The sequence below is a fragment of the Doryrhamphus excisus genome, chromosome 2 (genome assembly GCF_030265055.1).
Source record: "Doryrhamphus excisus isolate RoL2022-K1 chromosome 2, RoL_Dexc_1.0, whole genome shotgun sequence".
Taxonomy (NCBI): domain Eukaryota; kingdom Metazoa; phylum Chordata; class Actinopteri; order Syngnathiformes; family Syngnathidae; genus Doryrhamphus; species Doryrhamphus excisus.
Window position 1 is genome coordinate 12,019,897 of NC_080467.1, and position 22,535 is coordinate 12,042,431.

Below are 22,535 nucleotides of genomic sequence, written 5' to 3' on the forward strand. Positions count from 1 at the left end.
TAAACATCAACATACCGGATAGGTTGATGTCCGTCAAAGAGTCCCGGGTGGTGGTCCCGGCAGCGGTCAGGATGTTGACTGACTGGTCGGTGACGTGGTTGCAGTAGCTGAGGTCCAGCTTGGACAGCGAGGGCATGTGGCGGATGATGAGGCGCAAAGTGGCGTCCGTGATGTCCAAACCGGCCAGCCGGATGTCCTCCACGTTGCGCAGCTTGCTCCTGTTGTCTAACTGGCCTTTTAGAGGACGACAGATTAGACTAGGTTTGGTCACAATAGACCACCACAATGTATTCCACTGCCATAAAATGATAAACAGCTCTCAGTTATGATGCCTTAATGCATCAGATAGACGCTGGATGCTACCTGGCCTGTTATCCGTAGGAGGTGAAAGTAGGTCCCGCATCTGGGCATCTTTCAGTCCTTCCACCCACTGGACATCCAGAATTCTCAGGAGAGGACAACTGGATGTGCAAAGAGCAGAGACGGCCACCCATGAGCACCCGGACACCTGGAGTACCCGTAAACCTGCAGCGGAGACATCATCAGAATACAATAAATCTCATTGGCTTAAACCTCAACAAGGACAGAACATTTAATAACTAGTATAACATTTATTTACTACCACTTATGCTCACAAGGGTGCTGGAGCCTATCCCAGCTGTCTTCGGGCGAGAGGCGGGGTACACCCTGGACTGGTGGCCAGCCAATCACAGGGCACATATAGACAAACAACCATTCACACTCACATTCATACCTATGGACAATTTGGAGTCTCCAATTAGCCTAGCATGTTTTTGGAATGTGGGAGGAAACCAGAGTAGCCGGAGAAAACCCACGCATGCACGGGGAGAACATGCAAACTCCACACAGAGATGGCCGAGGGTGGAATTGAACATGGATCTCCTAGCTGTGAGGCCTATGCGCTAACAACTCGTCCGCCGTGCAGCCAACTAGTGTAACATTCATTAATTCATTCATTTTCTACCGCTTTTTCCTCACGAGGGTTGCGGGGGTGCTGGAGCCTATCCCAGCTGTCTTCGGGCGAGAGGCGGGGTACACCCTGGACTGGTGGCCAGCCAATCACAGGGCACATATAGACAAACAACCATTCACACTCACATTCATACCTATGGACAATTTGTAGTCGCCAATTAACCTAGCATGTTTTTGGAATGTGGGAGGAAACAGGAGGCCTGCGCGCTAACCACTCCGTCACCGTGCAGCCATTTCACACAACTGATTAATCAATTATGTCATCCCTAATAGATGGGTGTAGCCTGTACCAAAATACCGTAAATGCTCCTATTATCAGCCGGGTGTGTGGTCTATAAACGCAAAAATTCTCAATAAAACATTGGCATCAACAGGTGGCTGTAGGCAACCTCCGAATGCAGTTTTTTTATTAACTCCACAAGATGAGAGTAGCTGCTTTTGAAGTCTAGGGTGGAATTGAACATGGGTCTCCTAGCTGTGAGGCCTACATGCTAACAACGCGTCCGCCGTGCATCCAACTAACCAACTAGTGTAACATGCAAAAAAATGTAGCTACCGCCATATTGTTAAATTCTAAACGTCCGCAGAGAGGAGAGTACCAGGAAGTCTGTTGATGAGCCAGCTGAGTTGCTTCTTGGAGATGTTGGTCCAGCTCAGGTCCAGCGCCACCGGTTGCCTCCGAATGATCCCGCTCAGCATGAGGGGCGTGATGGACTTGCAGCGGTTCAGATTGATGCGCTTCCACAGCCTCTTGTCGCAGCACCTGGACAGTAAACAACAAACACGTTGAAAAGGCGGACCAGTGTGTTGTCCCATGATGCAACTCACCATCTGTTCCACGTCCTGCACACGCGCATGCACACACAGAGATCTCTGTGCGTCAGGTGGCCGAACACAGACATCCAGGTCTCACGCCGCATCACATGCTCCTCGCCGTCTACTAAGGGGAGTCTATCGGGAGGGGGGCTGATTGGAGGTGGGCGGATGACGTGGCGCTCCATTTGGACGCATTTGGGTGGTGAGCGACAGGGAAGCGGACGCGGCGCTATCGGAGTGTTCCGGTTGGAGCTGAGAGGCGAGTGGCGGCGCGGCGTCCTGTTCTGCTCCTGCCCGCTGTGTCTCAGCCAGCCCCCAAGATCGCTGCTGCCATTGTTGAGCGGCCATTTTGGATTGGACACCACTATGTCGTTGTCGGGCTCCACCTTAACCGGTCTGTGGTTTTGATTGGACAGGAACTCCTCTGTCTTCTGTTTGGGCCTTCTGTTTTGAATGGGTCCGCCTTCCTCCACTTTGTGTGCTCTCCTATTGGTCGATTCGTGATCGTCTGTCCTCTGATTGTTTACAGCGTCTTCCGTTTTGTCTTTGTTTATCTCCCTGTTAGGAAGGCGTCTGCAGTGAAGACGAGCTTTTAACTGAGAACCGACATCCCCCGGCTCGCCACTGGGTCCAGCTCTGTGGTCGCACCCCTCTCTTCCTGCCGACGTTCTCCTTAGCGGACTTAGCAGGCCTCCTTTGGATTTGTCCAAATTATAGTCCCCTTCCTCATCTTCCTCTGGGTTGTCAAATTCCCTTTTCTCCTTGAAATGGATCCTGTGCAAAGAGAACCTGTCTTCCTGGCGGGACTCCTGGATGTCTTCGTACTCGCCGAGGTCGTTCTCGGTCTTGATGTGTCTCAACAGCTTTGCAGTCAAAGGATCGTCCAGTTTGGGGAGCTTTTCAAAGACAAAACAACAACAACTCTGGAGTTTTTTCTTTATCGTTGTTCTGTCTAAAATGCTACCCTTACCTTTCTTTTCACGTTGCCAGGTTCATCACTTGTGTCAAACAGTTTTTTCTTCTTCCTCAGCGGGTTGTCCTCCTGCCTTGGAGGCCGGGGGGAACCATCCAGGGACAGCAGGGGGTGTCGCTTCTTGGTATTCTCTTCCTCTCTCCTCCTTGGAATTTCGTCCCTTTCGGCTTTCCTCTTGGCGGTGTTCAGAGCGTTAACAGTCGCCGACGCCAGCAAGGGAGAGTCGGCCTCCTCTTTGGCATCCCGGCTTTGACGCGGTTCTTTCAGGAGGGAGCCCGGGAGGTTTGACGCATACTTAAATCCTGGGCCCCTTTTTTGCTTTGAGGCCAGAAGATGAGAAAAAAACAGAAGAGTACTTTATTTCTCTTGTATTTTGATTTAACTATAATAAGCATGCATGCATGCGAGTCCATACAGATGCTTACTTTTCCAGTTTTACCAGCATGATTACACTTTGGACATTCCCAGCAGTTTGGCAACTCATCATTGATAACTCCGCTTGAATCTTTCACCTGCATTAAAGAATCAATGCCAGGAACCAGTCAAACAGGATGTGTCCACTTAAAGAACTGTACCTTTAAACAGTGAGGATGGACGATCTCGTTGCAGATGGAGCACTCCATTAGCATGAGGTTGAACTTCTCCTCTTCCCCCTCAACAGTGTCCTCCTTGCCTGCTTCTCCACAGACCACACACACAGCTGTGTGTGGCAGGACGGGCTGAAAATTGACATTTCAGATCAGCGGTGAGATATCTACACCAGGTATGGATCTGGATTGAGCTGACATTGAGCTGACATTGTCCTTCTTTACACACTGCAAATTAGTTGAGATTGAATGAACAGCGCCTCTGCTGGTCATACGGAATAATGCACTCCATTTTTGCCTCAATTCATCAGCAATCAATTTCACACACCGCTTCTCACGAGGGTTGCAGGGGTGCTGGAGCCTATCCCAGCTGTCTTCAGTCGAGAGGCAGGGTACACCCTGGACTAGTGGCCAGCCAATCACAGGGCACATATAGACAAACAACCATTCACACTCACATTCATACCTATGGACAATTTGGAGTGGCCAATTAACCTAGCATGTTTTTGGAATGTGGGAGGAAACCGAAGTACCCGGAGAAAACCCACGCATGCACGGGTAGAACATGCAAACTCCACACTGAGGGTGGAATTGAACTTGGGTCTCCTAGCTGTGAGGCCTGCGCGCTAAACACTTCCACCGTGCAGCCATTTCACACAACTGATTAATAAATTATGTCATCCCTAATTTATAGGTGTAGCCTGTACCAAAATACCGTAAATGCTCCTATTATAACCAGGGTGTGTGGTCTATAAATGCAAAAACTCTCAATTAAGGTGTCTACTTAACACCAGGTCAAAAACATTGGCATCAACAAGTGGCTGTAGGCAACCTCCAAATGCAGTTTTTTATTAACTCCACAAGATGAGAGTAGCTGCTTTTGAAGTCTGCATCCAGCAGCTTTATCTACCTCTGCGTGCACTGTTCAGCTGCTGGTGTGAAACTAATGCATGTTAGAGGCGGAGTACACCCTGGACTGGTTGCCAGCCCATTGCAATCTTTGGTATTAATTCTGATTGAGCACTTGACTGCTATTACAAAATCGGTTCTGTTGATGGTATGTTCTTTAATTTCCTTTCCACTTTCTCATGAACTCTTAATCATGATTACAAATTTTAAAAAAGAAGTTGTTATACATAGTGAATTGTCAGAACACCCCGCACTTAATTAGAGCATTCACTGTATTGCTATCATTTCAATAACAAGAAACCAAGCAGTACTCATTGGAGTCACCATAGCAACCACCCGGATCAGTTCTTAATGAACGACTCCCACATGGCCACACTAAAAATAACCATAAAGCGGCAACAATAATAACAGAGCAAAGCAGGAGCAGAAACAACTTACGGCGATACACTGCCTCATGATGCACGACTGCTTCATTCTTCCCGGCCCGCCGAACTTTTTCATGTCTTTGCAGAAGTGACAGTCACCACACTCCGTCCGCAGGCACGCTTCACACTTGCGGCAACGCGTCCGTCTCCTCCTTGCGCCGGAGGTTCCCCGACTCGCCGAGAGCTTAATCGCCGAAGCCGGGGACGCCGCCATCTTGGGTTTGGGTCGATTTGGAGGCCGGGTCTGAAAGGGAAATACATAACGTAAGATTGCTTCACTGATCAACATTATCTTAATGGAGGTGCCATTTTGCGCCACCTGTTGTTTTTTTGTTTTTTTTATAATTTTTTTTTTTTTTAAACGGTATCGATATCAGATGATACTTGCTTCAAAACGCCGATCCTAGCCACACATCAGCTACGGATTCAACTAATGGATTATCGGGATCGGTATCAGCAGCATAAAACCCTGATCGGAACATCCCTAAATAAAACATCAAGATATGTCGCATAAAGGACGCTCCTTCCAGCAGTTATTAATAACTACCACTTTGAACCATATGAATTAGAGCAAGGGAACCGGGCCTGCTCAGGATAACTTTAGACAATATGTCTCCTATTTTTCTCAAATATTGTCGACATCTGTTAGTGATCACTTCTCCTTCGCTGCAGGGATAATTCATACACATATACAGGTGTGGCATATCAAAATGGAGCTTTAGGCTGGCCACAATAAAAGGACACAATGCCAAAGTGTTGTGTTTATATTTTTGATTACTGATTGTTGATTTGTTGTTCATTTCCTGTGTATAACATGTTTGAAGAAGCACAACACGGAAAGCGCTCCCGGCTGCAAGATAACAGATGCATAGAAACAGGAGTTTGAACATAGAGAAATTCCATCAAATTTATTTTTTAAATGGATTAATGGTTCATTCATTCATTCATTTTCTACTGCTTTTTCCTCACGAGGGTCGCGGGGGTGCTGGAGCCTATCCCAGCTGTCTTGGGGCGAGAGGCGGGGTACACCCTGGACTGGTGGCCAGCCAATCACAGGGCACATATAGACAAACAACCATTCACACTCACATTCATACCTATGGACAATTTGGAGTCGCCAATTAACCTAGCATGTTTTTGGAATGTGGGAGGAAAGCGGAGAAAACCCACGCATGCACGGGGAGAACATGCAAACTCCACACAGAGATGCCGAGGGTGGAATTGAACCCTGGCCTCCGAGCTGTGAGGTCTGCACGCTAACCATTCTACCGCTGTGCCGCCCATTAATGGTTCATTTCCAATGAAATGTGGTCAAATGACACTACTGCTGAGGTAAAGGATGAAGAGGAGAACGCATCCGTCAAGAAGGTCCCTGGAGGCGTCTTCTACATTTAGCACCATGTTTCTACTTCAAAGAGAAATGCTCCTCGTTGCTACGTTTCACACACTCGTACTTGCAGTCATTATTGTGCGTTAAAAGAGGGATGGAGTGGGAAGGGAAGCTCGCTTACATTTCCAACAGCGTGCACTTACAATGTGCTCTATTTCGTACAACTGACTAATGGAGCTGCCTTTGATCTCAGTCATCATTGCTGCTAATGTATTCTACTCCCTTTCTCGCACACACACACACACTTCTTAACACACAGCGTGTGGACATTTAAAAAATGGGGCAAACGGATAAAGCGTTCTCAACAAAAACAACAAATGCTGCAGATCTTGGAAATCAAGATCAGATGTCTCGGAGTGCAGATTTTTCAGCATAGCAACAGCCCAATTCCTTTCCTCAAACAAAAGAGCCTCTGACACTCACACTTGGAACCAATAAGATGTGTATTGACAGAGAGGAGGCATACAGTACATAGTGCAGTGTATTATTCCAAAAATGCCAGGAAATGGAGTGACACAGGCAGTCAGATGTGAGGTTACCAGACGGGATTAAGAGGGAGCTACTATTTGGGGGGTGGGGTGAGGGGTGGGTGGGAGTGTAATCTGCCCTGGTCTGTTTGTTCTGGGGGTTTCAAAAGGGGATTACAGGCAGGAAATCTGTTCCACAAGGGAGTAAGGTAATAGGAATATTGTATGCAAGTGGCACATCAATCAGAATAAATTAACAGTTGCAATAGTTAATGAAATATAGGAGGAAAAGCATTAAAATGTATGGACGGTTGCGGCTCAGATTAAAATGTATCTATTGTGGCTGTAGACAATAAAAACTAATTACATCATATTTTTTCTTAAATCAGAAAATATGTTATATACAAATATAATTATAAATATAATTTTATATAATTATTATGACATATATTGTATTTTATTTCTTTATAATGCAAACAAAAATAGGTAAACTTATAGTAATTATATAAATTAATTACATCATATTTGCATGTCCAAACATTTTTCTTAAATCAGAAAATATGTTATATACAAGTATAATTATAAATATAATTTAATATAATTATTATGACATATATTGTATTTTATTTATTTATAGTGCAAACAAAAATAGGTAAACTTATAGTAATTATATAAACTAATTACATCATATTTGCATGTCCAAACATTTTTCTTAAATCAGAAAATATGTTATATACAAATATAAATATCAGTATAATTTAATATAATTATTATGACATATATTGTATTTTATTTATTTCTTTATAGTGCAAACAAAAATAGGTAAACTCATAGTAATTATATAAACTTTTAGTAAATCAAGTGGAATCCAATTAATAAACTGCTTTTATGATCATGTCTGGAAATATGTACATCATTGTGATTATAGTTAGCAGTGGGTACAATTACTTTGCATCATAATGACATTTTGCTATTATTAGTAATATGTTTGCGACAAGAGAATGGGCCAAATCTTTAACACCAGTGTAGTTATTTTAGCAACAAAAAAATCAATAAACAAGCAAGGGTGATACACCTCACTGAAATGCTACACAAGCCTAAATATACTATGATTTATCTACCTCAGAGTACCAGAGGAGAGTACCGTGCAGTACTGTAAATAGCTCAAAAGTAGAATTGGAGGTTTTATCAACATGCAACCAGTACAGTATTATATCAGTGATACACAGCTGTCTCATTCCTAAAGGTGTTTTTAGATCATTTGTTTACCAGTATTTTGCCTGCCAATTTAACATCCAAATAGTTGCTTAATCCATCAAAAGTTAAGGATAAACATATACAAAAAAGCAAGTCGAATTCATGGAAGAAACACCATTTTCATTCGGATTTTTCCGCACAGAGATAGAACAGTGTCCTCTGTGTGTTATGTCACACTTAATCACATGTAATGCAATAAATACATTTAAAAAATGAAAAAAAAGTGCACAAAATTAATCTGTTGATGTGGGAATTTTCTTCCATCTGCTTCTCACCCAGAAAATCAGCCCTGCCTGAGGCTCTTTACTGAATAAACAACCTACTCTAAGGATCCACCACATTAAAACACACACACACACACACAAACATAAATGTGTCACAAAGGCAAAAAAAAAGCAGCATCTATTGTATGTGTTTATGTAGCTCAGCTTGCCTTGCAGGGCTGCTGCATGCATTCCTCTAGTGGACTCACTATGTATGACAAGGGAGGGGGGGCGTTGGGGGTGCTAACCTGCTCAGCATCTGAGTCGTAGTCCTCATCATCAGCGCTCAGCGACATGGCCATGGCTTGTTTTTAATCACACACTAGTGTCCAGCACGCAGCGATCCGACATGGCTGCAGTCTCCTCCTCCTCTTAGTCCTGATAGCCTGCAGCCCTCCCTCCTTACTTCCTTCCTTCCTTCCTTCTTCCTTCCCTCCTTCCCTGCCTGCCGTTAGCTCCCCAGTTCCACAATACCACAAGCAGATGTAGGCAACACATGACAAGCCTGCCTCATTAATACCAATGGACAAAAGAGAGGCGGTGCTTTGAGGGGGGGGGCACAGCCAATGGAAGGCCGCCGTGCTTCCACATTTGCAGCAGGGAGGGTGTCTGCCTTCCTCCAATGAGGAGGATGAAGTGAGGATGGATTCACTGTGACAATGCAGAGCCAATAGAGACAGATGGCATCTCATTGCAAAAGGCAAACACAAGATAGCAGCAGGTGGAGATGAATTAGGACAGGGTTGTTCAACTGGCGGCGCGTGGGCCAAATCTGGCACATAATAAATGGCTCGGGAAGGACTATATCATCTTTTGCAACAGACTCCTAACAGTATGTCATCATAAAAAAATATTTGACAAGCATTCTTGCAGCAGGTCCTTAAAAACAGAGTAAGTAGTTTTTGTTGTCGTTTTTTGCAGTAGATCCTTAAAAATAGTTTTATTGTCATTATATTGCTATCATATTTTATTATTGATAATATGAACACCATTTAACTTGTTTTTAGACTTGTAAGGCAACATAGAATGTCAAAATGCTATTTTTTTAACCTAATTATTGCTTTAAAAATACCTGTATTTCATAATCATAATAATAATCAATTAGCACATTTTTTAAGAATGAACCATTGCAGCTTTTTAAACCAATTAACCTTGATGAAGAAGAGATTATGTATATCATTACTTGACATAAGGCAAATATGTTATTATATATTAATTCCTCTGCATCAGCAATGCATGACACCTCATTCAACATATTTTTAAAACATACCTTCATGATTTTCTTTGGCCAGACCACAACAGGAAGTCCAGTGATAGCTAATTTTGGGTCATCATCAGCATGCTCTTTTAAGACAACCTACAGATAAGCACAAAAACAATGTGATTATATTGATTTGTCCTTTGTGTTTCTTCCTGCTCTGTCAAACCTTCATGTCCTCCAGCAGGCCTTGCGGATTCTCCAGACCTTCTGGAACACATTTCTTATGTTCAGGGAGCGACTCCAGCTTCTCAACCAGCCTCCTGAGTCCGTTTAGTTCAAATTCTGTCAGATGAGTCCATTTATTGTGCCACTCCGAGGCCGGGGATGCAGAAGGGGTTTTGGGGAAGACAGGATTGCAGCTGTCCTCAGAGTCAGCAGATAAGATGTATTTCAAGTGCTGGGTCTCCAAGCAGGGATCTTCCTCATCCCTGAGTTGCACCTCACACACGTATTCATTCGTGTCCTGGCTTCTTGAGTCAGAGGAGGGGCTTCCTACATCCAGAAACACTGATCAAAACCTGCTCAGCTTCTTAGGTGAAGTGATGAATCCACTCACCCATTAAGAAAGGCTCTTTGCAGATCTCCTGAGAAAGGTAGGTGCGTTTGGTCAGGCAGTACATGTATCTCTCCAGGACGTACCAACACATCTCGTAGTAAAAGGGGAAGCGGAACTTGGAATGAACCTACAACAAGAACATCAAATCAACCTATATTTATGTTCTGTTTTTTAACCAGTGTATATTTTAGCATATAATAAACCTCCATAATAAATATAGGAATGAGCGCGACTTGGACTATATATTTATATTGACCATATTTGATCAAATAATGGTCTCCACTCCAACAGAAATCATGCTTCACGACAAATAAATACCGCACCTCAATTATCACAATTAGCTGGTTTACTAATATAGTGATGACACCAGCTACTACTGTATATGTCTAACTATTTAGTATTATTCTAGAACCCATTTATACAAATACATGCCTTTAATAAGCCTTACCTCTATCTGCACTTGAGTAAGTAAAGCAAGCTTGCATAAAAGGTGCCGATTCATTTATAATTTCATACGTCTATTTATTCTCCACATTATTATTATTGTTATTATTTATTATTACTTATCTTCTTTTGTGTCTGTTATATGGGAGCCAGGCAACGACATTTCGTTGGCAATTTCACTACTGTGTTTTTGTGCAATGACAATAAAGGAAGTCTATCTATCTATCTATCTATATAATATATATATAATATATATAATAATATATATAATATACAGTATACATATATATTTTATTATTTTATTTTCCATAACAATGCAAGAAATTGTAAGATATTTTCATTCATTTCTTTATAAATACATATAATATAAAATATAAATAATATATAAAAAATATAAAAATATAAAATATTATATATATATAAAATTTGGGGGGAGGGGGGTTTGTTCATTACTGCCACTTTTTTTGTTCTAATTGGGTGGTTCTAAATACTTTTAATATATTTTCTTATGTTTTTTAATAAGTTACTCTGTTGTTTTATGGTCTAGTTGTTGTTTCTAAGGATGTTTATTACGTTTTACATTGTGGTTGTTGGTTCCAAGTGTATGTTTAATACTTTTTATAATGTTTTACATTATGGTTGCTGTTTCAAAGTATGTTTCATTTATCTTTTTTTTACACATGTTTTTGCTTTGTTTAGTGGTATGGTTGCTGTTTGGGAACTTTATTGGTAAATTCTTTGTCATTTTGTCACTTCCAATTAACTCTTTCCATCCCATGCTCTACTTCAGACTGATTGATTGATTGATTGATTGATTGATTGATTGATTGATTGATTGATTGGCATATTTCCAAAGATCAGCAGCCTTTACCTTGGTTCTGTTCTCTATCTCATGAATGGTAAGCTGCATTGGAATGTTGAAGCTGTGCAGAATGTTGCCTCCAAAGACCAGTGAGTCCTCGGGAGTGTAGACAGCATGGATCCACCCTTAATTGACAAGAATGTGAATTGACAAAAGTAATAACTACACCAGAGGCTGCTAATCTATATGAGCGTGCAGCACACCAGATGGAATGAAGAAGGTGTATCCCTGCTTGAGCTCCACTCTCTGGCAACCGTCCGCTCTGTCTCCCAGGAAGACATCGCTCTGCTTGCCCGACAGCACCCAGTCCTCGTACAGCGCCAGGTTGTTAAGTGTGGGTGGCACTAGCCAGAACACCTCGGGGGGACACAATTGACATGTTTATATTTATTAATTATTATTATTAATAACATATATTCTTGGATTATGCACTACATACTTTTTGTCCCTTGAAGACGTGATACCAAACAGATGTCCCCCCAAAATCAATATGGAAGTCAGTATAGCAGCCCTTCACGCTCATCAAGCAATACCTAGTAGAAAAAAAACGATATTCAGAAAAGCTCACAGAGAGGTAAAATGAAGAGTGATGAATTATCCAAAGGTAATAAATTATTCAATAATCTATCCAAATGGGAATTAGGCAAGAGGAACTTTTATTTTATCTGAGTATCTCATGAGGACGCTGAAAAGAACATAACCGAGGGGACTGTTTGAACAGTGTTTAGTGGAGCATTCCACTTGAGAGGACACTGTAGTGTGCACAGTTATTAGTAATTCCTAAAGAATCAACACCCTATTTAAAAAGGCGCACATAGTAATTCCTTAAAAGCAATTAAATGTCCTCTAGTATACGATATTGACATTTTAGTGAGGAAAATGTGTCACGAGAGCCTCCTTCCACAAATCCATCCATTTTCTATCCTCACTAGAGACGTGGTGGTATGCTGGAGCCTATCCCAGCTGTCATATATAGACAGGGAGAGAACATGCAAACTCCACACAATGATGCCCAAACAGAGATTCAAACCCAACTTCTGACTGCGTTGCCAACATGCGACCCATTAATCCACCAGTCAGTCCGCTACACAGGCGAGAGCTGTCAGTTTTTATCATTGTGTTGTGTTAAACACTTGGGCTGCATGGCGATTGAGTTGTTAGCGCGCAGGCCTCACAGCTAGGAGACCCGAGTTCAATTCCACCCTTGGCCATCTCTGTGTGGAGTTTGCATGTTCATTCATTCAATCATTTTCTACCGCTTATCCTCACAAGAATCGCGGGGGTGCTAGAGCCTATCCCAGCTGTCTTTGGGCGAGAGGCGGGGTACACCCTGGACTGGTGGCCAGCCAATCACAGGGCACATATAGACAAACAACCATTCACACTCACATTCATACCTATGGACAATTTGGAGTGGCCAATTAACCTAGCATGTTTTTGGAATGTGAGAGGAAACCGGAGTACCCGGAGAAACCCACGCATGCACGGGGAGAACATGCAAACTCCACACAGAGATGGCCGAGGGTGGAATTGAACCCTGGTCTCCTAGCTGTGCGGTCTGCGCGCTAACCACTCGACCGCCGTGCCGCCCTATGAATGAAATTAACACTTCAAATTAATAAATGCAAGTAGTTAAGGCGCTGAAATCAGGCTGCGATATTGTTCATTCTCATTCATTTTCTTCCGCTTTTTCCTCACGAGGGTCGCGGGGGGTGCTGGAGCCTATCCCAGCTGTCTTAGGGCGTAAGGCGGGGTACACCCTAGACTAGTCGCCAGCCAATCACAGGGCACATATAGACAAACAACCATTCACACTCACATTCATACCTATGGACAATTTGGAGTCGCCAATTAACCTAGCATGTTTTTGGAATGTGGGAGGAAACCGGAGTACCCGGAGAAAACCCACGCATGCACGGGGAGAACATGCAAACTCCACACAGAGATGGCCGAGGGTGGAATTGAACCCTGGTCTCCTAGCTGTGAGGTCTGCGCGCTAACCACTCGACCGCCGTGCCGCCCTATGAATGAAATTAACACTTCAAATTAATAAATGCAAGTAGTTAAGGCGCTGAAATTAGGCTGCGATATTGTTATTACCGCCTAATCCCGGACTCGGCTGTCATGATGTTGTTACAGTTAGTTTTTCACCTGCACAGACGGCGGTGAGCATCCAGCCAAAACGCTCAAAGGTTTGTTTGCACCTCACTTCAAAAGATGAAGACCCAGCCACCATATTGTGCAAGTAACTTTGAGTAAGTAGCTTAATTTGCTAAATTAATACACGCCTCTTGATTGTAGCATTAACTATCAAACACCATTGCGGGTTTGCAGCTGTCATTTGTGTAATGCGTTATCATTTTCTGCCCCAATTGTGAAAAATGCATGCACTTTAAGTACTGTAAAACCTTGCAATATTTATATTTATGTACATTATCTATTGCTGAGTTTGCTGTAATATTTATGACTATGTTGTTGTTGTTTGTGTGGACAAACGCAATAAAGCAGCAGACGCACAAAAAACATGTTCTGTCTAAATACCAGCTACAAGGCTAAATTTCAATACTATCTGATACATATTTAAAATGGTTGAAAAATACAATAACATAGGATCTCAGAAGTCATAAATTGTAAAAAAAAAAATAAAAGTATTCCACATTCAGCAGTAGTAGGACAAATGAACTGTACAACAAATGGAGGTAAAAGAGTCCAGCAGCAAGTGGTACTATAATGAAAAAAAGATCCCCCATGGGTGAGATTCGTTGCCTAGCAACAATCAGCCCTTACAGATGGTGGAGGGTACCACAAGTGCGCAGCTCTCCACAGTCCTACCTTTGCACTTTAGGGTATTTCATCTCTGAGATCACATTGGTGGCTTCTGTTTGGCTCTTTTTCAGATAGGAAGGCCACATGTTGTCCACCCAGTCGACTTGATCCACCTGGAAGTGTTGAAAATGTCGCATCTGTGCTTTGTTTCACGTTATAACCTAAAGACGGTGTCTCATCGTATTACCACAGTGGGTCTCTTGATGAGGTGCTCCAGTTTGGTGTGGCTGAACTCTAAGCTGATCACATTGAACAGTTTGTCCCGCTCCTCCTCCGGCGTCTCGTAGTAACGCACAAACTGGGACATGGTCATTTCGGAGCCTTTTTGAGTGCTCACGTCCATGACATCCACAGACCGACGGCTGCCTGCAATACAGGTCAGAAGTCACCATTTCTGTTATCAGGACTAATACCACCTAGCCTGTTTCCATGACATACAGCAGGGGTCTCAAACACGCGGCCCGCGGGCCAAATGTGGCCCGCAGGACACTAGTTTGAGGCCCCCGCCTTGATATGAAAGTTTAATGTTAGTGCGGCCCGCACAAGTTTGATATGGATGCCGTATGGTATCATGTACCCAGAAAAAATTGTTACGTTTGATTAATGTTCATGTTAAAGGTCAAATAACTGTTAATAGTTATCCTCCCTATCCATGTGGAAGTGGTAAGTTTTTGGCTATTTAAGTTTAAAGGAAATAACTTGAAGGCTACCGTTTAGGACGCTAGCTCTCTAGTTTGCGAGTTAGCATGTGTCTCAAGACCCTGCAGTTGCGCAATATGTTGTAAATAAAAAAAGTATAAATGTGACTATAGTCGTGTTTTGTCATGTCTACAGGGCTCTAATAATTCTTTGTTAATTTTAATCTGAAAAAAATAATTTGTCTACCCACCAACCATATGTGGTTTCTTAAGTTTTTATTATTTGCCGTTGTATTATTATTATTATATTTATTTATTACTGATTGATTTTCTTTATTCTTGATTTATTTATTTATTTTTCATCTTATTTTGAGCGGAAAAATAAAAATTAAGATATTTGAGTGTGGAACAGTGGAATGTTTTATCAGAGCTTTTATTGTAGAAAATCGGAACCAAAGCACTAAAAAAGTTTGTATATTTTTCTGTTTTTAATAAATGCGTTTTTGTTTTTGTTTTTGAAAGCCTTGCCCAGACCCTAGCTCCAGTGGCCCCCAGGTAAATTGAGTTTGAGACCCCTGACATACAGTGTACTGCAGAGGGGATATTAGCAATTACCATTTTGTCCTCTAGATGGAGCAAGTACACTCTATTCATGCCTTTATCCACTTGTGTATTGAAATGCATGAAGAATATGATTACAGCGCTGGATTAGGCTCCTCGGGAGCCCCATGGTGTACTTTGTAACTTTGTACAATGTAAATATTGTTTATTTTTCTTGCAATGAGCATTTGATGGCCCTGCAGCAAACATGGGCTCCTTGGGGTCCAGTTTCCTAAACAAGTGGGTCATGCTCTGTTTTACAATGTCACAGTACATGTTGGAATTCATGTTAACCGTCTAGGAACCGCAACGCCGGTATTGCCAGAAGCACTCGCGCAGGCCCATATGCTCCTATGTAATGCCAGCTATTTACACAATAACAGCTAGGAGTTGACTCGTTTTCTGTGGATACTAAGTCTATGTCACTATACAAGCTGTACACTGACTACTCTAATGTATAAGCAAGATTCATTTCTATTGTATTGTCCCTTGACAAGATTTGGGAGATACTGTATTTGAGTATGGTTAGCGCACAAACCCCACAACTAGAAGACCAGGGTTCAAATCCACCCTCGGCCATCTCTGTGTGGAGTTTGCATGTTCTCCCCGTGCATGCGTGGGTTTTCTCCGGGTACTCCGGTTTCCTCCCACATTCCAAAAACATGCTAGGTTAATTGGCCACTCCAAATTGTCCATAGGTATGAATGTGAGTGTGAATGGTTGTTTGTCTATATGTGCCCTGTGATTGACTGGCAACCAGTCCAGGGTGTACCCCGCCTCTCGCCCAAAGACAGCTGGGATAGGCTCCAGCACCCCCCGCGACCCTCGTGAGGAAAAGCGGTAGAAAATGAATGAATGAATGAATGTATTTGAGTATGTATTACACATGACTTACCAACTAAGCCTTTAATTTCGGAGACTGTGAATTCCGGATCAGGCATTCTATAATAATTAAAAAACAGCTTCAATCAGGAGTCAAAATATTCCAATAACCATCAAAGATATTGAACGTCTTACCTGATCCCGAGTCCTTGCTTTTCTTTGAAGATAAGCGGCACCCTTAATGCCTCCCTTTGCACATATTCATATGTGAAGTCTGCAAAAAAACAAATGAAGAAGAGAGAGAGTAGTTTAATAGGAATGTCTAGAGAGAATTTATAGACCAAGCAGATACTGTGTATGTTTACCTTTACCCTCCATTACGCAGACAAAATCTGCACCATAGCGGTCGCTGGCCAGCTTCTCCTCCACGCTGAAACCCCTGATGTTGACTATTTCCTCCACATCAGACAAGTCCTCGTTCTCATCGTACATTCGCCGGCAGATGGAGCGCTTTTAAAAGGAGAAGAGTCACTTTAAATAATCATTGATTCATTGTGGCAGCATTAGATGTTGATACGACCTGTGACCCACCATTTGCTAGATTATGTGCTGTGTATACAATGTTTGTTTGTGTCCAATTAGACTGTTTGGTTGCATTTCATACAAGCATGGCCAAAAACATTGGCATCTTTGGCGGTTCAGTAGCCCTGTTCCCAGTAGGGCTTATAATAAAAGCTCTTGTCAACTGTCTAAATCGGGGGTGTCCAAATTTTTTCCACCAAGAGCTGCATAATGAAATATAAAATATATTTCATATTTTGTAAAAAGGTGTAAAGAATTGTTATATCCTGGACAGTATATCTCTTAAGACAAACTTTGTCTTGTTATTAGTTAGATTTAACTTTACATTGAGCCTTCTATTCTAATTTTATTTGCACTATGTGCCGCGGCCCAATAAAAATGAGCCACCAGCCAGCAATCGCCCCCGACCTACACTTTGGACACCCCTGGTCTAAATGAAGAATGAAGACTGTTTGTGCATTTGTTTGCAACTGTTGAGCATCCATGCACATACTGCTTATTAAAGTGAGTTATTGATTTGCATATCGTATTAACAAGTAGTCATGTGCTGCTTTATTTCCTCAAAGCATGCAACGCGTCAGCGTTCTGCGCTTCCAGTATCATTGCCGCTCCTACTACTACGATGGTGCAAAGCGTTAGCTCAGCTAATTAGCTCCAAGCCAAGCCCCTCTGTTCGAGCGAACCATGTTGAGGTACCTACCAGCCTGCGCCCGGACTCGGCACACCTTCCCCCGGGTTGAGCCATCGCCTGGTGGAAGGGGAGTAATGTCGTCCACTGGTTCAGCCTCAAAGAAGCATCCCCACGCATAGCACGTAGCACGCTGCACAAGTCCAAAACAAGGGAACCATGTTGTTGTGTGTTACGTCACCGCCAGGAACCAAAACATTGTAGAACAGCTTTCCTCTCCCCGCCCCCATAAAAAAAAGCTATGTTTGTTGTAATGTTAATTAAAACGCCGTTTCACCCCAAATAACGTATTATTATTATTATTATTATTCAAACACGGGTTCAAATCAAGACAATTACACCATCGAGAGATTCGATGTATGAATTTTAGAGTAAACTACAATTTTAATTTAGCACATTAACATAGTCATAGCTAGTTGTGGTAATTTAATTTGTGGCTAACTGGTAAAAACATTTGCCAAATTATATATGCTGTACACAATTGCAACTGGATTTTTTTATTTACTCACATGTATTCTGTTCTTACAATTGCTCGGTTGATTCATTTTCTTTCCTGATTTCCGTAAACTAGTTGTTTCAATAAAGTTATATAAAAAAATAAACCGGATGTTGTGCCTGCTGTACCCTGTAACGCGCGCAAACGCTTCTGGGTAATGAAAGGTGCAGGCGCTACAGTGCCCATGAAAATCATAGTAGTTTGTAGTTTGAGCCGCTAGCAATAGCAGTTGAACGTTACAGTTTAGTATTACATATTGTATATACTTAGTTGTTAGCATGCTTATCGTTCGTTACTCTCGTGTTTTGGAATAGCAACGACGAGTGCTAACGCGGACGACTAGTGCTGTTTAAATTAGCAACATGAGCCTCAATGAGCATTCATTGCAAGCACTGTCCTGGAGGAAGCTCTATTTGAGCCGAGCTAAACTCAAGGCTTCCAGCCGAACCTCTGCTCTGCTCTCCGGATTCGCAATGGTAACGTATTTAAATATTTTCCCAACTTAAGTGTTTCAGTGAAAATTATAAAAGTATAAACAATGTATTATTCTGCAATACAGTACTCTCTTTTCCTGTCATGATGTGCTTCTTCAATAACTTTAACGGTATTCAAATGTTATAAATCACACCCACATGAATAAGTCAGTAATTAAAGTCTAAAACTCCACAGCTAACTAGCTATTAACCATGCACTGCAACTAGGATAAACAGAATTGCTAGGATTCTTTTTCCTGCTCATGTTACTGTACATGCCTCCATGGCCACTTGTTGCTAGGCAGACTTCAGATTGCTAGATCAGTTATGCTCCTCAAAACAACCAATTATGCCCAATAAACTGTTTGAATTGCAGATCTAATAGAATCATAGGTGATGAAGCATGACTTTAGAGGCATATTTTTGCCCAAATTTTACTATGATTTATTTGACAGCACCCTCTGCTGGATGTAGTGGGGCATCGCTAGCTCACTAATGATCATGCTGTCATTTGCTGGCTTTGAAGGTAGCAATGGTGGAAGTGCAGCTGGACAACAACTACCCGTACCCGCCCGCCCTTCTCATCGCCTTCAGCGCCTGCACCACCGTGCTAGTAGCCGTGCATCTGTTCGCCCTCATGGTCAGCACCTGCATCCTGCCCAACATCGAAGCCGTCAGCAACGTCCACAACCTCAACTCGGTCAACGAGTCCCCGCACGAGCGCATGCACCGGCACATAGAACTGGCGTGGGGCTTCTCCACTGTCATCGGTACATTGCTCTTCCTGGCTGAGGTGGTTCTTCTCTGTTGGGTCAAGTTCTTGCCTATCAAGCCCAGCAAGTCCAGCAACAACAGCATTTCCGCCGGCGTGGCCGCCGCCATCACCTCCACATCCATCATGGTGCCTTTCGGCTTGGTGTTCATCATGTTTGCTGTGCATTTCTACCGCTCTTTGGTCAGCCACAAGACGGACAGACAGTTCCAGGAGCTGGAAGAGCTATCCAACCTCACTAGGCTGCAGAACGAGCTGGACAATAGAGGCGACTCCATTTTGCGGTCTCCGAGCTCACATTTCCCATAGACCACAGCTATTTTCTAATTTTTGGTTTTCTGGGACCTCACTTCTCTATGGTAATACAGTATATATACACGTATACATATGTATATACATACTGTATGTATACAGATTTTATTTTCGAGATGTTTGCTCCACATCAATAATGGTATAATTGCATGAAACTTGAAACCACAAAGTCTTAACTGTGAATGTTGTTTATCCATGCACTTGAACTTTGACCCCCGTGTCTTGCCTGCTGCATTTATTTACCTGTTGTTTTTGTTTCCCTGTATTGTGGTCCACAAGTAATTCAACTTTTATTTATGCTGCACACAAGTAATCCAGCATCGAAAGTACATTTAATGACATTTATACAGTTAAGTCATGTTTTGTTGCTTTACATGTGACGTTTGCTTTGAGTTTTTTACTGTATATTTTTGCAGAACGCATTGACTGGAGATGAAAACTGCGTTTTTATTCATAACATATCCAAGTCATGAGGCATGCAGTGAGACTTTATAATATGTATAAAGCCAAAAGCAAGCTGTCTGCATATATTGATGTATAACAGTATAACTTATACTGTTGTGCGACCAATTAAATGTCTTAAACCCCCTGAAAAATAAAGTTTCCTGCCTCTTTTTTTGAGTGTACGTATACGCTCGCAAGGAACCATACTAGAAATAACATTGGTTATACTTTACATCAGGGGTCTCAAACTCAATTTACCTGGGGGCCACTGGAGCTAGGGTCTGGGCAAGGCTGGGCCGCATCAGGTTTTCCAAAAAAAGGAAAATGTATTTATTAAAAACAGAAAAGTATATTAACTTTTTCAGTACTTTGGTTCTGATTTTCTACAATAAAAGCTTTGATAAAACATTCCACTGTTCCCAAATATCTTAATTTTGATTTTTCTGCACAAAATAAGTAAATAATATATAAATAGAAATATATATATATAAATAATAAATAAACAAATCAAGAATAAAGAAAATAAATCAGTAATAAATAAATATAATAATAATAATAAAACGGCAAATAATAAAAACTTAAACCACATATAGTTGGTGGGTAGACAATTTTTTTTTTTCAGATTAAAATTAACAAAGCATTATTAGAGCCCTGTAGACATGACAAAACACGACTATAGTCACATTTATACTCTTTTTATTTACAACATATTGCGCAACTGCAGGGTCTTGAGACACATGCTAACTCGCAAACTAGAGAGCTAGCGACCTAAACGGTAGCCTTCAAGTTATTTCCTTTAAACTTAAATAGCCAAAAACTTACCACTTCCACATGGATAGGGAGGATAACTATTAACAGTTATTTAACCTTTAACATGAACATTAATCCAACGTAATAATTTTTTCTGACATTAATCCAACGTAATAATTTTTTCTGGGTACATGATACCATACAGCATCCATATCAAACTTGCGCACTAACATTAAACTTTCATATCAAGGCGGGGGCCTCAAATTAGTGTCATGCGGGCCACATTTGGCCCGCGGGCCGTGTGTTTGAGACCCCTGCTTTACATGGAGGGTCAAGGTGTGCGGACTGTGCTTCTTGTAAAACCGTCTCCATATCTTTTAGTTTTACCTAAGGACAACAGAATATAAATTCATCATATCACATTGGAAAATCTTATTTATGACATTGTGATATTGTTGTACCTCCGGGATGGAACACTTGGTGGGGCTTGTTGAGTCATCTCTCCCAAAATCCGACAAAGTTCCACATTTAGCTTCACCTTTGACCCAGAGGCCTTCATAAAGCTGACATTTGTCGTGATAGTAGAACTTCCCATGTCCGCTTTTTCTGCCTTCTTGCCAGGAGCCATCATACCAGTTTCCATTTGCTAGTTTGTGTAGACCGAGACGATAAACATTTTATCCATTCAATCACACTTTATAGGTCCTGTATTACACAATTTTATACATCACAGTGTATCGCAACTTCAAAACTGACTTTTCTCATGTTTGATGCCTCTAAACACGCTCGACGGACACATATTACGAAGACAACATCATTAAAATGTCACTTTTGGAAAACTTTTAGAAGAAGAAAAACAACATTACCATATTGAATGACACCCAGGCCGTGCACTTTATCCTTCATCCACTCTCCTTCGTAGACGTCTCCACAGTTAAAGAGCATTCTCCCCCAACCACAGCGTTGGTCCCTGCTCCACTCGCCTTCATACACAGCAGAGTCATGATAAAAGTATGTACCATGCCCCTAAAAAATAATAGCATATACTATACTGAAGATGACTTGATGCACTTAACAGTAAATGTGTGTTTTTTTAAATTGTTTGTTACATACTTGCTTCATCCCATTTCTCCATTCACCACAGTACTTTTTTGCATACACCTTTGTGTTGCCTACAAGTACACTATAAATGCCATATCCGTCACGCTTTCCACACTTCCACTCTCCATTATAAATGGTGCCGGACTTCTTCCACACCTGAATGCCCCTTCCTTGAATATAAATAGCAGTAAAAAGCATCAAATTCATCTTAATTGACATTTTAAGCAATGGAGACAACCCTCACCATGCTTGTTGTTGTTCAACCACTCTCCAGTGTATTCATCTCCATTGACAGAGTACACAGTCACACGCGGACCACATTTTAGGGATTTATTCTCCAGCAGGGTAGAACGTGGAAGAGCATTTGGAGGTGTTTTGATGAATGGCATAGTCGGAAGATGGAAGCAAAAAAAGCTTTGTGAGCTAAGAATTAGGATTAAAAAATGTTATGTTGCAAGAAGATAACAATCCTGTGAGAATAAAATGCAAACAGATGCACGGCAAATCCTATATTTACTTTTTTTTTTTTAGTTTACATGTGAAATGTGGACATCTATGACATCACTATAGTGGTTACTGATAAATCAAAACAATTCTTACCTTTACGCTATATCTTTTTCAGGTAAAATCTCTGCAAGTGTAGGACTCAGGAGAACCAAGCATTCTTTGTATCCTAGCAACAGGCTAGCAGTACCAGGAAGGCTGTTTAACCCTTAAGAGGTTCTTTAAAAAACTCACACATTTGACCAGAATAAAAAAAAACAAAAAATGCTGGAAAATACCATATATTAATGTTTCTTTCAACTTTTACACAGTTGCTTTTTTAAT

The 22,535-nt window shown here is 41.7% G+C and overlaps 3 protein-coding genes across 4 annotated transcripts in view; 1 reads left to right on the forward strand and 2 right to left on the reverse strand.

Moving 5' to 3' along the window:
- Nucleotides 1-17,895, reverse strand: part of LOC131104637 (lysine-specific demethylase 2B) — a 23,725-nt gene extending 5,830 nt beyond the window's left edge. Inside the window, exons 1-21 of one of the 2 annotated variants that reach the window (XM_058052013.1) lie at nucleotides 17,869-17,895; nucleotides 17,372-17,492; nucleotides 16,455-16,599; nucleotides 16,285-16,363; nucleotides 16,163-16,209; nucleotides 14,217-14,395; nucleotides 14,036-14,142; nucleotides 11,643-11,736; nucleotides 11,407-11,560; nucleotides 11,213-11,328; nucleotides 9,898-10,024; nucleotides 9,508-9,833; nucleotides 9,351-9,437; nucleotides 4,717-4,947; nucleotides 3,358-3,501; nucleotides 3,207-3,294; nucleotides 2,780-3,108; nucleotides 1,822-2,705; nucleotides 1,593-1,756; nucleotides 364-525; nucleotides 16-234 (exon numbers count right to left, since the gene is read on the reverse strand). In XM_058052013.1, the coding sequence (XP_057907996.1) occupies nucleotides 16-234; nucleotides 364-525; nucleotides 1,593-1,756; nucleotides 1,822-2,705; nucleotides 2,780-3,108; nucleotides 3,207-3,294; nucleotides 3,358-3,501; nucleotides 4,717-4,947; nucleotides 9,351-9,437; nucleotides 9,508-9,833; nucleotides 9,898-10,024; nucleotides 11,213-11,328; nucleotides 11,407-11,560; nucleotides 11,643-11,736; nucleotides 14,036-14,142; nucleotides 14,217-14,395; nucleotides 16,163-16,209; nucleotides 16,285-16,363; nucleotides 16,455-16,599; nucleotides 17,372-17,479 (3,790 nt within the window). In that variant the 5' untranslated portion in view covers nucleotides 17,480-17,492; nucleotides 17,869-17,895. Of the gene's footprint in view, nucleotides 1-15; nucleotides 235-363; nucleotides 526-1,592; nucleotides 1,757-1,821; nucleotides 2,706-2,779; nucleotides 3,109-3,206; nucleotides 3,295-3,357; nucleotides 3,502-4,716; nucleotides 4,948-9,350; nucleotides 9,438-9,507; nucleotides 9,834-9,897; nucleotides 10,025-11,212; nucleotides 11,329-11,406; nucleotides 11,561-11,642; nucleotides 11,737-14,035; nucleotides 14,143-14,216; nucleotides 14,396-16,162; nucleotides 16,210-16,284; nucleotides 16,364-16,454; nucleotides 16,600-17,371; nucleotides 17,533-17,868 lie in introns of those variants that run through there. The other variant, XM_058052023.1, reaches the window with a different exon arrangement.
- Nucleotides 17,896-18,007: 112 nt separating this feature from the next.
- Nucleotides 18,008-19,995, forward strand: orai1b (ORAI calcium release-activated calcium modulator 1b). Its single transcript, XM_058063900.1, has 2 exons — nucleotides 18,008-18,331; nucleotides 18,855-19,995. The coding sequence occupies exons 1-2, from the start codon at nucleotides 18,218-18,220 to the stop codon at nucleotides 19,407-19,409; spliced, it is 669 nt and encodes a 222-aa protein (XP_057919883.1). The 5' UTR covers nucleotides 18,008-18,217; the 3' UTR covers nucleotides 19,410-19,995.
- A 661-nt stretch (nucleotides 19,996-20,656) lies between these two features.
- Nucleotides 20,657-22,213, reverse strand: morn3 (MORN repeat containing 3). The gene is made up of 5 exons (XM_058064290.1): nucleotides 21,952-22,213; nucleotides 21,720-21,877; nucleotides 21,473-21,632; nucleotides 21,068-21,252; nucleotides 20,657-20,993 (listed from the first exon to the last, which is right to left on the reverse strand). Exons 1-5 carry the CDS (start codon nucleotides 22,094-22,096, stop codon nucleotides 20,877-20,879), a joined length of 765 nt encoding a protein of 254 aa, XP_057920273.1. The 5' UTR covers nucleotides 22,097-22,213; the 3' UTR covers nucleotides 20,657-20,876.
- Nucleotides 22,214-22,535: the final 322 nt, after the last annotated feature.